The following is a 15,020-nucleotide window of genomic DNA, read 5'->3' as shown; positions in this document are numbered from 1 at the left end:
AGTGATGTAAAACACAAAGAGAGATAAATAAGATATATTCAAAATATTCAAAATATTAAAACATCAAATATATAATAATTAATAATACTTAAATTTTTATTTTTTAATAGAGTTTAAATATTTATAATATTTTAAAATTTTTATGTAGTTCAAATATTTATAACATTCAAATATTTTTAGAGTTAACTATTAATGATACTTAAAAACTTTTGATACAGTTTAAATATTTATATATTTTAAACTTTCTATGCGGATATTTATCATATTTTTAAATATTTTATAAATTTTAAATATTTATAATATTTGAACCTTTTAAAAGATACAATAATTATCATATTTTTTAAAAATTTAATTTTTAAGTTTGGACGTATGATAAATTAAACTTCCTGCTCATTCGTAGTTGGAAACATTTTAGTATTATTTATAATGGTTCTCAACCATTGTCTAAAATTTTCTAGCCGATGTGGGACGTTGTACATACACTTATTTATATGTATTTTAATATAGAAATTTTACATAATTTTAGAAATGTTAAATATTGAGATGTCTGATATCAATTGGTCGTTTTTTAAATGTTAATATAGAAAATTCTGGAACTTTTTAAAAAAATGTTAATTAGTGACATGTCGAATCCCGATAGGTTGTTTAAAATCCTATGTGGACAACTTTAGAAACTTATAGCTGGTACTTTTATTTAATATAGATTTTTTATATCATAAAACCACATATGTTGTAAAACCTAGTTTTCCACATCTAAATTTCGTCGGTTTCAGAGATCTTTATTTTCATCTTTAACTTAAATGAGTTTACACGACTCTTTCACGAGATATGTTCTATAAGTCTTTTTAAAAGTTTCCGTGATTTGTCAGTATGTTGACGGATTCTTTGGCGGAAAGTACTTTATCATCTTTGGATTTTTCCTAATCCTCAATATAAAGTGTAGAGTACGAAAGCTATGTAAATGGATTCTTTCTAATCCTCGATATAGAGTGTAAAACACGGAAGCTATGTAAAAAGCAAGCGTTAAAGATGTAAACTACCGAAACATGTTTAACGCAAATATAAAAGACATAAGCTTCTGAAAAACATGTAAATGGATTCGTTCTAATCCTCGATATAGAGTGTAAAACACGGAAGCTATGTAAAAAGGAAAGCGTTAAAGATGTAAACTACCGAAACATGTTTAACGCATATATAAAAGACACGAAAGCTTCCTAAAAAACATGTAAATGGATTCTTCCTAATCTTCTGTATAGAGTATAAAACACGGAATCTATGTAAAAAGAAAGCGTTAAAGATGTAATCTACTGAAACATATTTAACGCATATATACAAAACACGGAAACTTCCTAAAAAACATGTAAATGGATTCTTCTTAATCCTCGATATAGAGTGTAAAATAAAAGTTTTTAAAGATGTAAACTACCAAAACATGTTTAACACATAAAAAAAGATCAAAGAATGTAAAACTAATGATTATTATTTTTAATCATGGGTAAAATCCTAAAACTAGCAACAAGCATACTGGTTTGATATTTGTATCTAAAACAGATGATTAGATGCTTTGAATTAACTCAAGGGGATAGTATATTAAATATCTGAATGCAATTTAAAATAGTACCATTGTATAGTTTTTGTGTGTGTGTGTGTTTTAGATTCAATAGAAACAATTAATAACTTGTCAAAAAAAAGGGAAGAGATGTTTGACCCTCCCACTGGCGGTCAAACCCAAATAATGATAATCACTTTCTTTCCCTGTCATCAATCTTTGAACTTTGACTCTTCCTTAATATCCGTTACGATTTCGACACGTGTCTTTTCATCTCTCCTTGTATAAATCCAACCAGAGGTTTAACGCCGTTGGATCATAATATCTTTGCTGTTTATCTCTCTGGGTTTCCGTCTCCGTCTCTCTCTGTTTCCGATCTGTTTTTTTTTTGACCAAAAGCTTTTTTTTTTTCTCTTCTTCTTCTTCATTCAATGTCGTTGAACATATCTGAGGATACTTGAATCTCACTCTTCTCTGTTTCTTCTCCGACTCAATTCAATCATCTCTTCTCTGTTTCTTCTCCGACTCAATTCAATCATCTCTTCTCAATTTGCTTTTGGAAATTTCGATCCGAAGCTTTCTTGTTAATTTTGACTGAGGGGATTGCTTGAATTAGGGTTTTTGATTTGATCTCATTCTAAAGATGAAAGCTTCGATTGAGAAGTTAAAGAGGTTTACATCGCATTCGCATAAGGTCGATGCAAAGGATAAAGGAGAGATTGTGTCTACAACACAAATCGACGAACTCGCTCGAGCCGGGAAGGTAAACAATTAACTAAACTTCATTAAATTTCGAAAAATTATTGTAATTTAATGTTCTCACGGACTTGGGTTTTTTTATTTTTTGCTGAAATCGACGAGATTTTAGTAGGGTTTATGATTGTGGTTTAGTCTAGTTTTTAGGAAATTTTTCTGATGTTCGATCGAGTTTCTGATTCTGAGAGTGATGAACAAATTTAGAAACTTTTTTTTTTTTTTTCAATTGGTAGCAAATCTGATCACTTACATGAGATTTAGTGCTAGGGAAGCAGTTACTGAATTTGACTTTTAACTGTATTGGAAATTTCCAAATTCGTTTGAGTGGTAACATTAGTCTTTTGGGATTCTTAGGATATGCAAGACATGCGAGACTGTTACGATAGACTACTCTCTGCAGCTGCTGCCACGGCAAATAGCGCTTATGGTAAAGAAAACATGCAATTGTCTTGTCATATGGGAAATGCAATTAGGTTACTGAAGATAAAACATNTGACCAAAAGCTTTTATTTTTCTTCTTCTTCTTCTTCATTCAATGTCGTTGAACATATCTGAGGATACTTGAGTCTCACTCTTCTCTGTTTCTTCTCCGACTCAATTCAATCATCTCTTCTCAATTTGCTTTTGGAAATTTCGATCCGAAGCTTTCTTGTTAATTTTGACTGAGGGGATTGCTTGAATTAGGGTTTTTGATTTGATCTCATTCTAAAGATGAAAGCTTCGATTGAGAAGTTAAAGAGGTTTACATCGCATTCGCATAAGGTCGATGCAAAGGATAAAGGAGAGATTGTGTCTACAACACAAATCGACGAACTCGCTCGAGCCGGGAAGGTAAACAATTAACTAAACTTCATTAAATTTCGAAAAATTATTGTAATTTAATGTTCTCACGGACTTGGGTTTTTTTATTTTTTGCTGAAATCGACGAGATTTTAGTAGGGTTTATGATTGTGGTTTAGTCTAGTTTTTAGGAAATTTTTCTGATGTTCGATCGAGTTTCTGATTCTGAGAGTGATGAACAAATTTAGAAACTTTTTTTTTTTTTTTCAATTGGTAGCAAATCTGATCACTTACATGAGATTTAGTGCTAGGGAAGCAGTTACTGAATTTGACTTTTAACTGTATTGGAAATTTCCAAATTCGTTTGAGTGGTAACATTAGTCTTTTGGGATTCTTAGGATATGCAAGACATGCGAGACTGTTACGATAGACTACTCTCTGCAGCTGCTGCCACGGCAAATAGCGCTTATGGTAAAGAAAACATGCAATTGTCTTGTCATATGGGAAATGCAATTAGGTTACTGAAGATAAAACATTCTTACGCTTTGTTGTTATACTTTGGTGGATTTTAGAGTTCTCTGAGTCATTGGGAGAGATGGGTTCTTGTTTGGAGCAAATCGCGCCTGATAATGACGAAGAAAGCAGTAAGCGATTGAGATCTAGCCACTTACAGAATTTTACTTTACTGTGTATATACTGTAGTGTAACATTGTTTTTTCTTTTTCTTGTGTAGGTAGAATCTTGTTTATGTTAGGTAAAGTTCAGTCTGAGCTGCAGAGACTTCTTGATACATATGTAAGTTGTTTGTTGCAAACATGAATTCTGCAAATGCTCTCTGGAAAAAAAAACTTACTTGGTCATGGTTCTTGTTCTTCAGCGTAGTCATATATTTAAAACTATTACAACCCCATCAGAGGCGCTTCTCAAGGACCTCAGAACTGTTGAGGTATACCATAATTTGCTACTCTTGTATTCAAGGAATGCTTTTACTGTTTTTTTTTCCACTCATCTTTTGATCTTCATATATGAGCAGGATATGAAGCAACAATGCGACGAGAAGAGGTTTGTTAATTTTCTACTACTGAAGTTTTCATTTTATAGTTTGGTTAAAAGTTTTACTTCAACAACTTCTTTACCTGTAAACTCTCAGGAATGTGTTTGAAATGTCGCTAGTGAAAGATAAAGGAAGACCTAAAAGCAGTAAAGGAGAGAGACATATTCCTCCTGACTCTCGACCTGCCTACAGTGAGTTTCATGACGAAGCAACAATGTGCATTTTTCGATTGAAATCTCTTAAAGAAGGACAAGCTCGTAGTTTCCTTACACAAGCAGTCCGTCACCACACTGCTCAGGTAAAGCTTGTGTTTCAATTTCGTCGATATATTGCTCATTGAGCCTTGGTGTCCGTCGTATGTGTTTCTGAATTTCTTTCTTATAATTCTTTGTAGATGCGTTTGTTCCACACTGGACTGAAATCGCTAGAGGCAGTTGAGCGTCATGTAAAAGTTGCTGCAGAGAAACAACACATTGATTGTGATCTATATGTTCATGGGAATGATGTGGAAGCTAGCGAGGATGATGATGATGATGATGATGATGACGGCCGATATATGAACAGAGAAGGAGAACTGAGTTTTGATTACAGAACAAATGAGCAGAAGATCGAAGCTGCTTCTCTCTCTACACCATGGGGCTCAATGAAGGTAAGTTGATTGTGACGGTAAAATGTTACATACACACATCACCTAAAAAATTGTTCTTATCCTCTTCTCATTTTATCTAGGTGGATGATACAGACCTCTCATTTCCTCGCCCTTCTGTAACAAGACCAGCAGCGGTATGTTTTTTCAATATATGTGTACCAAATGCTCTCAACTGCAATTAATTGGGTTGATGAGAGACCAGTGTGATAAGTATTTTACTTCTCTCTTGCACAGGTAAATGCTGATCATAGAGAAGAGTATCCAGTTTCAACCCGCGATAAGTATTTGAGCAGCCATTCGGCTCCGTTGTTCCCAGAAAAGAAACCTGATTTATCAGAGAGGTTGAGACAGGTGAATCCATCTTTTAATGCCTACGTATTACCAACACCAAACGATACAAGGTACTCGAAACCAGCTTCCCAAGCTTTAAATCCGAGGCCAGCAAACCACAGTACCGGAAACATATGGCATTCATCTCCATTAGAGCCGATAAAAAGCGGGAAAGATGGGAAAGACATGGAAAACAACAGCGTATACGGCCGCCTCCCTCGTCATTCTACAACAGACACGCATCATTATCAGCAGCAAGCAGCAGGACGACATGCATTTTCAGGACCCCTGAAACCGTCCTCAACAAAACCCGTCACCACCGCGGACAATTACTCAGGCATGTATTGTCCTCTGCCGACTCCTCCACTACTCAAACCTCATCCTCATCCGTCATCTTCTCCAAAAGTCTCCCCTACCGCTTCACCTCCTCCTGGTTCTTCCCCGAGGCTGAATGCGCTTCACGAGCTTCCAAGACCCCCAGGCCACTTTGCACCACCGCCAAGACGAGCAAAATCCCCGAGTCTGGTTGGTCACTCGGCGCCTCTAACCGCATGGAACCAAGAAAGAAACACTGTAACTGTTGCTGCTCCATCTTCCACCAACATTGTGGCCTCGCCGCTTCCAGTACCTCCGTTGATTGTCCCCAGAAGTTACTCTATACCTTCAAGAAACCAGAGAGCTGTTTCTCAACGGCCGGTCGAAAGGAGCGATGATAGAGTAGCAGTAGCGTCCCCGCCGTTAACACCAATGAGCCTGTCTCGGCCACTTCCTCAAGCTACAGGAGTTGCTCAGACCAGTCAAATCAGAGGTAAAATCAATTGTTTCCATCTCACTTTATATGTTTACATGAAAGTAATCTTATAGAACAAATATAAAGCATGCTCAGTTTTCCATAAGACGCAAATGATAAGTTCTTGTTTGGCGTATAGGTTGACATTTGAAAACTATACACGCAAAACAAGTTTAAATGTATTAGTTTTGTAAAAAGGATTTTTTTTGTTTGCTGTGGATTTATTGAAACCTCCTTAGGTTATTAATAATGCAGGAGTAGGAAAGCTGATCGAAAGATAAAGCTGCTGCCTCGTCTGCGTCGCTGGTTGTACAAATTCAGAGATCTTCACAAGTGAATATAGAGAAGAAGTCGGTTATATGTATTATTTTTTAGTTGGTCAATCTCGTTTTTTTTTTCTTTTTCTTTTCTAGGTTTCTTTTTCATTTCTAGGTTTCTTTTTACCCATTGTAAATCTGAAGCCTTTGTTTTTTTAATCCATTTTCCTTTTCCAATCCTTTTAAAAAATATTAGCTGAACTATTTCTGTTGATAATAAAATGGAAGAATAGCACTTACACCTACTTTGGGAGTTTAAGTTTGCAAGTAGACAAACTTTTGAGATAAGATATACTTGTGTGAAGATTTTTGTATGGAGAAATTCATTTCAGACAATTATACCCTTACCATCGTGATATGTGTGCGCACTAAACATATGAGATTGTATTGTTTTTTTACCATTGGATTTAAGTTAAATAATTCTAATCTTACGGCTGAGGAAGATTGTGTCATTGTGTGGATAATAACAACAGATAAATCTTTTTATCATTTTTGTCTCTTTTTTTTTCCTCTACGTTTTTTTTGTTTTCTCTCTCTTTTATTTTTTTTTGTTGTAACATTTTAGTTGGTTAGTTATTATCAAAAAATTTATCTGCTCATTTATATACAATAGATTATGATTATATTTTTTTTTACATTTTAAGATGTATATTGCTATATTTCTTTTGAATTAGTATATTATACACTATTAATTTTTAGTTGAACATTTGTTCACTAATAAGTGGATACCCAATTACAATACGTTGTGTTTAGACAAACCAAACGAACCGGACATCCCAAACAAACCGGACAAACCAAAAATATGGTATTATCACGTTGAGTTGAGTTGAGTTGCGTGGCGGATATCTTGGGAGGGACTAGAGAAGGAGCTAAAGAGACCGACCAATATCGTCGTTGTCAATGGAGATCTCGGCGTCTGCTTCTCTAACTTCCTCTGGACTAGTCCCTCGTCTTCTTCCCTTGCTCTATCCTCATGCTCCGACTACTTCCTGCAAGCCGTTGCTGTCTTCTTCTTCTTCCTCTATTGGACTCATTTCTTCTCACAGACGTATTATTATAGCTCCGTCTCTGTGTCTCGCCGATCAATCTGCCTTCACCGGTTAGTTTTCAAACCTTAATTGTGGTATTTTTTAGGAGATGCCTCTAAGTCTACCGAAACCGTTAGTTTCTTTCAATTGCATATGTGTGTGAACAAAGTGTTCGACGATATGTCTGATGCTGTGAATTATTTTAAATTGTGGTGTTCTTTGCCCTGATTCTTTCTTAGATTGATGCAATGAGTAATGGCTGCTCGAGAAACGAAGTAATGAGAGTTAATTTATCTTTTCGATTTACTTTTTTTTTTTTTTTTTTTTTTTTNCATAGGGGTCAGTGTTGTTGATTCGGATCCCATAGATACTGTGAAGGTGAGAGTTTTCATAAGAACTATCTTACATATGTTACTAGATTTACTTCCTGTATACTTCAAAACGACCTTTGCTCTTAACCATTTCCATATGAAACTCAGAGGAAAGCTATGGACATATCCCCTGCACTCAAAGGAGCTTCGATATTTCTGGTTGGTAAGGCTGGCTTGGCTAGGCCCCAATAATTTAACTAACTGTGTACTTCACATGGACAGACACTGATATTGTGAGCTTTGACACTCTGGATTAGGGATTAATAACCCCATTAAAGCAAACGCGGGGAAGCTTTTGGCTGAGGCGTTACGATATTACTACTTTGATAGGTAAAGCACTCATAAGTTCATCATATCAGAACCTCAGTTCTGCTTCTATTGTTTTTTTAGAACCCGTATAGTTGTTGAGAGTTTCCAGAATCTCTGACATTCTCATTGTTACTTATATGTACTTATCTTTGTTTAAATACGTATAGTGACTTACTTGCGGAATCTAGTTTCTTAGCTTTATCCGAGCATTAGTGTTAAGCTCGAAGCTTTTTGTTTTGGTCCTTTACTTCCTTAGCACAGGGTTGCCACTTTATTCTTCTTCTCCTCTTGATAGTTTCACATTGAATGATCTCGAGTCCTTTCACATTACCCTAACTTCTAGTTTACTTTTATTGTGTAGTGATAATTTGATCACAGAGGCGGCTGGTGGAAATTTGTCTGCTCATGCTTTAAAGGAAGCTGATGAGAAGGCTTTTCAAGAATCAGAGGTAAATTCATTACTTTGATCTGCATTTTTCAATCGTACAAATGCATCCCTTGTCTAGTTTCTGATCGAGGATTGATCTCGGTTACAAGATACTGAGTCAAAACCAATCTGAATACCCACATAATTGTTTCTGACGATGATGACTCTCTAATATGTTTCTGCAGACTGAAGTGCTGAAGCAGCTATCATCTATGGGCCGGCTTGTAGTTTGCGCTGGAGATGGTGCGGTACAGAGCTTGAAAAATCTGTATGTTCTGTATAAGTTGCACTAGTGTTTATCTCTAGCAGTTGGTGCTTTTGGAAGACATACACACGCTGCTTAAATCTTGTCTGTTCTCATTTGAACAGTTCACTTCTAAGACACGGAATCTCCATATGGATTGATGTTCCTCTGGATATCGCTGCTAAAGGGGATGATGATTCATTCAACTCGGAATCTTCTCGTGAGGTTTTACTTCTTTCTTTGAACTGAACTGCTTAAACTTACTAGTATGTTATTACAGAGAAACTAACTTATATGATGGATGAATAACGGCACAGTTGTTTGACACACTAAAAGCGAGTTACGAAAAATCAAGAAAGGGTTACGAAACAGCAGATGCATCCATTTCCCTTGACAGTAAGGATCTATCAATCATATAAGTCAAATAATATTCTTGACAATTTTCATTGTATGACTGATTGATTCTGTATTGTTACTTGGAAACAGAAATAGCCACAAAGCTGGAATTTGAAGACTTGGAAGCGGTAACATCTGAAGACATTGCTTTGGAGGTAAGTCTCAAGTTGTCTTTCATTTTTTTTTTTCCCCCATTATGGCTTTTATGATGACAAATGTGAAAAGTTTTACGAACAATGGTGAATGGTTCATCAGATTCTGAAAGAAATCGAGAAGTTGACGAGAGTGAAGAAAATGATGGAAGAAGCTTCACGACCTTTCTAGGTCGATCATACTCTCTCACTCATATGATTTATCTTGTATGTAATGTATATCGTCTCGACATTAATGTAGAGCTTTTTTGCATAAAATTTAGTGTTTTCAGCTTTTTTTTTTTTTTTTTTTTTAATACCTTTATTTCATATACTACTCTCCAACTAGTAAAAGGAAACTAAAACTGCAGTGACATGTGTTGTACAAGAGACAAGAGGCTCAGCTTTGGGTGGAGGAGAAGAATCATTATCATCAAATCAATGATCATCATCTGTCTGTCGTCTTCTCTCTCACGTGAGATCGATCACGTGCTGGGCTTAATCTATTTGATCCACTAGTTTGTGGGCCTTGATTTTATGGCCCACTAAGGGATAAGACTTGGAAGAAAAAAAACAGTGAAAGGGCACCAAAAGAAAAATCATCCCAATTCCCAACAGCTTTCTTGTCTCTCTCGTCATTAAAGAAAAAAAAAACAAATGATGTTTTCTCCATTTTTACAGTTCGTTGGAGTTATTATTATTAACGGAAACGGTAAAAAAAAAAGACAATAAAAACTGTAAGGTTTTATAGATTAATTAATGATTTTAATTAAATAATGTATTGAAAAGTATACGAAATTTCATGTTTTTGTTACATAAAAGAGTTTTGATAAAATTGAAAAAATGTTTAATTAAAAAAAAAAAAAAAAGAGCGATGTTAATGGCGATGATGAATTTTATTGGGATTTGTTTTTTTTTTCCTTTTGTTTATAAACAGAAGTAAGAGAGATAAGGGAAGAAGAGAGAGGTACCTCTTTGCTTCTTTCTTTCTTTCTCTCATCCCTTTTTAAGAATCTCTCTCTTACCTTTTCTTCTTCTTCGTTTGATTCTAATTTTGGATCCCAGACCAGGAGGGTTTATATACATATATTTGTGTGAAATGATTCAGATTTTGGACTTGGTTCGTCTGAAAATGTTTTGTTGAACGGATTGCTTCACCGGTGCGTCTTCTAACGGGGGTTTTTATCTGCCGTTCTTCGTGTTTTTTTATTTTTTATTTTATTTTATTTTATTTTATTATCGGTTTTGTGAGTTTTACCATGTTTGTTGTCTATGATGATTGATGAGCAGCTGCTGTGTTTTCTTCGGATTTGATGGTTTCTCTTTTTTCTTTTTTCTTTTTTTTTCTGAGTATTCGTTGATCAGATTGATTTAATCACAAGCTTATTTCGTGTGGTCTTCGGTTCATTTCGTTTGTGAAGTGCATGTTTTTGTGATCTTGGATCATTGATATGTTTGATCACTTCGTTTGTTTCTTTAGGAAATTTTTGTAGGAGTGTTACGAAGATTTTGTAGGAGTGTTCGATCATTTTTTTTTTTTTTTTTTTTTTTTTTTTTTTTTTNTTTTTTTTTTTATATATTTTGCTCAAATCTTGCAGACGTGTGTGCTTTCTAAGCTTTATAATTATGAGAATATTAGTTTACTGCTTCCGAGTTCCTGATTTTGTTGGAATAGCTTGTACAGTGGTATTGTTTGATCTCTTCTTATATGTTTGATTGTTTCTTTATTATTTTTAACTGGAATCAGTCATATCTTCGTTTGACCATTCCTGATAAACACTTCTGCCCATTTTGTGTGTTCTATTGAGTCTAGCAGAGCAACTTCGGGTGTTATGTGCTTACTGTGTTGAGAATATGTAACTGATTTAGCTTTCTCTGTATTATTTGTTTCAGGAAAAGGGTAACTGCAATGAACTCTGTACCTGTTACCCTCACATTTTATGTAGCTTCAGCAGACTGCTCTGCCATAAACCAATGTCGGATTAATGTTAATTGTTTGGTTTCTTGTATGCGGGTCTCTAGTCAAGCAATGCATGACTTGTGGATGCCTGTGACTGATACATAGTTCTAGATTTTTTATTTTATTTATTCTTCTGCTAGAGATAGAGAGAGGTAGTCTGTATTGTTAGGATTTGGTGGTTTGTAGTCGGAGTTTCTAGACAAGTAGGGATTTGGAAACTGACATCTCTCAAGTGACCATAACCTCCCTTTTTACTTGAAAATTTCCTTTGAGCATTGGTTATGGGTTTGCCACAGACTGCTTCAAGTGAACAATCCCAGGAAGCTTTGTCTGCTCCTAGTTGTAGCCTTTCACAAAGTCTGCCTGTGTACGCTACTTCCCATGATTCAGATGGCATTAACAGTGGAAGTGAAGAAGGTATCTGCTCTTCCATTGGAGAATTTGATAGAAAAACATCACTGGAGCCTTTGGAGTTCACAGATGATTCGTGTAGGTTCCATGGCACTCGTGTTGTTACCTCATCAAGTGCTCATGGATCGACTAGTTATGCTGCCAATAAGGTTAGTTCGAGTCTAATTGGAGCTAGAAGGATAGTTGGTTTTGCATCAAGCGAAGTTAGCTCGCTGGACAACAAACCAACGAGTGTCGATGTTGATCACTCTCTATCATCCACTGGTGGAGTTACAGGAGTAGAAATTGGTGGAGCGTTAGTCAGGAAACGAGTACTCTCCCCCCTGAATACTCTCTTCCCTGTAAAATTCAGAGGTGACCTGCTTGATATCAGCTGTGGTAACCACCAACAAATTACTTATTCTGGTCAGTCTAATGGATTCTGCAACTCTGTCGCATTAGATCACAGAAAGGCTAATGCCCCTAGTATGTTACATCTCTCTACCACTCCTACGACCACAACCTCATCTAGTTGCTGGGATCGGAAGAATGCCTCAAACAGTGGTAGACTCTCGTCCATGGTCTTCACTGATGGTCCATTGCTTGACTCTGTAAACCTCCGCCGACCCACCAAAGGTGAGGTTTGCTTATATTCACCACAATATGAAACGTATGGCATGTCCAATAAGCCCTTACCTTGTGATAAGGAGATATCTGTCTCTCCGCCGCTTTGTATGTCACCACTTGGTCCGAAGTTTTCTGAGAGAATAAAAGCTGTAACAAGTGGCCAAAATGGGAAGATACTGGAAGATTTAAGGAATATTAGTGAAGAAGCAGAATTAAGAATTGATCATAGATTATTTGATGATGCATATGCCGTTAGGAGAACGTTTTCAATGGAGAGAAGTACTGAATCAGCTCCGGCATCTCCATGTAAAAGGTTCGTTAGAAGCTTGAGTGGACGCCCCATTCAGAGGTCATTAGTTGGTTCTTTTGAGGAGTCACTATTGACAGGAAGATTGTCATGCGGGCCAACAAATCAGGTTTTCATCTTCAACGTTGATGCTTTGATAACTCACTTTATAGGTCATTAGAAAGTCACATTCTTTAACTAGTGTTCGTCCCCATTTCATGAAAGAAATATGTGTAACCTTAGAAATTGAGGATTGGTAAAACTGGCTCATAGCAGACGACTGTCTATAGATTTAATCTTATATATGCAACAACTGAAAGGAAGAAATCGTTATAACCATCCTGGTTATGCAAAAGCTATAACCTCAGATGTAAAAAAAAAGTTTTCTTTTGCTTTCTGTTTTGTAATTTAGATTAGTGACTTCTGTCTGCTTTTTATGTACAGAAGATTGACGGTTTTCTTGCCGTTCTTAGTATTGCTGGGGGAAACATCTCTCCAAAATCACAGAAGCTTCCATTCTCAGTAACTAGTGTTGGTGATGATTGCTTCTTGCTATACTATGCCTCCATAGATCTCGCTGGAGGATCTATATTGAACAAATTCTGGGGCCAGAAAATGAAAACAAGTCAAGTGAACTCTGATGGTCAGAGTTCGAAGAGCCAACTGCGGATCCCTATGAAGGGCCGGATTCAACTGGTATCCCCTATCTCTCTTTTTTTTTTCTTTTGCATTTTGCACTGATGCTATTGGATTATAAAGATATGGCTAAAAACTTATTTGATGGTTGCAGTAGATTGTAACCGTACTTTTCTTGTGTAATTAATTTGGAAAGACCAAATAGCGGTTTAACAGCTACTACTCTCCCTGAATTCCAAATAGCCAAGTGCTTATGAAGATAATAGGCTAAGTTACTATGTTTGTCAGTGTTGCTAATAGGTAGTTCTGAAAAGCTCTAAAATATTCACTCATATGATTGAACTGCTCCTATGCAGGTTCTTAGTAACCCTGAGAAAACACCTCTTCACACCTTCCTCTGTAACTATGACTTGACTGATATGCCAGCTGGTACAAAGGTAATATAGAACATAACGATATCAACCTTTTTTTATTTATTTCTTTTCATTTTAGGCAGAGGAAATGATATTGTGTTCAAGAACTAAAAACATTAGGGAGTGATAGAGTGTAACTGCCATAGTCAGAAGAGTAATTGTTAAGCTTCTAGGAAGGCATAAGGTCTCAAGCAAAACATGGAAGTCACTGTTTTCATTTTCCACTCATTGCTTCCCCTTTTAAACTCATCAGTGCATGTTTTGCTGTAATGATACGTCAGAAGTTTTTTGAATATTTGGTATTATGCAGACGTTCTTGCGCCAAAAGGTTACTCTGGGATCATCAAATCCAACTAGTGAAGCAACAGAGGAGAACGCTAGAAAAGCCAAAAGCTTGGTAAATGAAAACTCTAGATATAGGGACAAAAAGAGTTGTGAAGGATCTGATTTAGTAGATGCAGTGGAAGGAGATGGAAAATTTGATGAGTTACATGAAAGTGAAAAAAGCTGTATAAAGTTGTCTAAAGAATGTAATGGTGGTTCTGGTGCTCTACGCTACGCTCTTCATCTGAGATTTCTTTGCCCATTACCAAAGAAAGCTTCAAAGAAATCTGATGAAACCGAAACTACAGGACAAAATAAAAACTTGGATTCAGATGGGAAGAGGAGATTCTATCTGTACAATGATTTGAGAGTTGTGTTTCCTCAACGCCACACAGATTCTGATGAAGGAAAGGTACGTACGAGATTTGTGTTTTTGAGTCTTGAACTTTGTTTTGCAAATAGCTAAATCTAGTTGAGTCTTATCGTAAGTGATACAAAACACCATTACTTGTCTCTGTGTTGCAGTTGAATGTGGAGTACCATTATCCAGAAAACCCAAGATACTTCGACATCACCGACTGAGAACTTAACTGGTTCGGTTGCATGGTTACATAAGCTTTATGGTTTTCTTGTCCAAGAAGGAAGAAATCAATGGACTTCTTTGTACATACAAATTTAGTTACAATGGCTCTGACCCACTTTGTACAGTTACCATTTCGGGGTTTTCGTTTACAAGAACAAAAAAAAGATATGGAAAACTGAATAAGAAAAAGTTATATTAAAAGTTGCTATAGATTACTGAAGCTATTTGAGTTTCTTTTTTTTTTTTTTTTTTTTTTTTTTTTTCAAAANTTTTTTTTTGTCTGTCAACAGCAAACCAGATAGGTTTAAAGCCAATGAGACGGAACATTGTTTACAAATGTAATAAAATACGGCTCGGAACGAACTCGCTGTGCCAGATTATCCGCTTTACCATTCTGCGTGCGAGGAATGAGGATCAGCGAGAAGGATGTGAACTCCTCTTTATCTTCCTGAATGTCTTCCAAATAAGTCTTGAACACTGGCCACTCTGAGGGTGAAGACACCATCTTCACTAAGTCGGAGCAGTCGGTAAAGAACACAACATCCTGATTATCCGCTCCAATCATGCAACGCATCGCCCAAAGGAGGGCTTCGACCTCTGCATGTAGTGGGGAGAGACTACGCCGAAGATTAGCTGCTCCCATAGTGGGAGCCCCCCCCCCCCCCCCCCC

The 15,020-nt window shown here is 36.2% G+C and overlaps 4 protein-coding genes across 7 annotated transcripts in view; 3 read left to right on the top strand and 1 right to left on the bottom strand.

Moving 5' to 3' along the window:
- LOC104790330 (uncharacterized protein At2g33490-like) lies at positions 1,849–6,533 on the top strand. Of its 3 annotated transcripts, none has more exons than XM_010516058.1 (11): positions 1,849–2,312; positions 2,660–2,732; positions 3,658–3,729; positions 3,819–3,880; positions 3,963–4,031; positions 4,119–4,147; positions 4,236–4,437; positions 4,534–4,788; positions 4,869–4,922; positions 5,023–5,926; positions 6,164–6,533. In XM_010516058.1, the coding sequence occupies exons 1-11, from the start codon at positions 2,193–2,195 to the stop codon at positions 6,187–6,189; spliced, it is 1,866 nt and encodes a 621-aa protein (XP_010514360.1). In that variant the 5' UTR covers positions 1,849–2,192; the 3' UTR covers positions 6,190–6,533. The 3 variants fall into 3 exon arrangements, with proteins under 3 accessions (XP_010514360.1, XP_010514359.1, XP_010514362.1); XM_010516057.1 differs by lacking the exons at positions 1,849–2,312; positions 2,660–2,732 and adding exons at positions 2,805–3,136; positions 3,484–3,556; XM_010516060.1 differs by lacking the exons at positions 1,849–2,312; positions 2,660–2,732 and adding exons at positions 2,805–3,136; positions 3,484–3,556 and having other exon boundaries at positions 6,148–6,533.
- On the top strand, positions 7,044–9,429 carry LOC104790329 (probable inactive shikimate kinase like 1, chloroplastic). The gene is made up of 10 exons (XM_010516056.2): positions 7,044–7,324; positions 7,591–7,631; positions 7,733–7,787; positions 7,882–7,954; positions 8,295–8,382; positions 8,546–8,628; positions 8,730–8,829; positions 8,922–9,000; positions 9,091–9,155; positions 9,256–9,429. The coding sequence occupies exons 1-10, from the start codon at positions 7,126–7,128 to the stop codon at positions 9,322–9,324; spliced, it is 852 nt and encodes a 283-aa protein (XP_010514358.1). The 5' UTR covers positions 7,044–7,125; the 3' UTR covers positions 9,325–9,429.
- On the top strand, positions 10,010–14,574 carry LOC104790327. Of its 2 annotated transcripts, none has more exons than XM_010516055.2 (6): positions 10,010–10,291; positions 11,025–12,524; positions 12,842–13,090; positions 13,387–13,467; positions 13,754–14,179; positions 14,293–14,574. In XM_010516055.2, the coding sequence occupies exons 2-6, from the start codon at positions 11,373–11,375 to the stop codon at positions 14,347–14,349; spliced, it is 1,965 nt and encodes a 654-aa protein (XP_010514357.1). In that variant the 5' UTR covers positions 10,010–10,291; positions 11,025–11,372; the 3' UTR covers positions 14,350–14,574. The 2 variants fall into 2 exon arrangements, with proteins under 2 accessions (XP_010514357.1, XP_010514356.1); XM_010516054.2 differs by having other exon boundaries at positions 10,015–10,291; positions 12,839–13,090.
- The window catches only part of LOC104793932, a 1,551-nt gene continuing 1,185 nt past the window's right edge, over positions 14,655–15,020 (bottom strand). The window contains exon 3 of the mRNA XM_010520352.1: positions 14,655–14,947. Coding sequence (XP_010518654.1) covers positions 14,655–14,947 — 293 coding nt within the window. The remainder of the gene's footprint in view (positions 14,948–15,020) is intronic.

Source organism: Camelina sativa, chromosome 6 (genome assembly GCF_000633955.1).
Source record: "Camelina sativa cultivar DH55 chromosome 6, Cs, whole genome shotgun sequence".
NCBI lineage: Eukaryota > Viridiplantae > Streptophyta > Magnoliopsida > Brassicales > Brassicaceae > Camelina > Camelina sativa.
The sequence above is the reverse complement of the archived record's forward strand: the minus strand, read 5'-3'. Positions and strand labels throughout refer to the sequence as shown.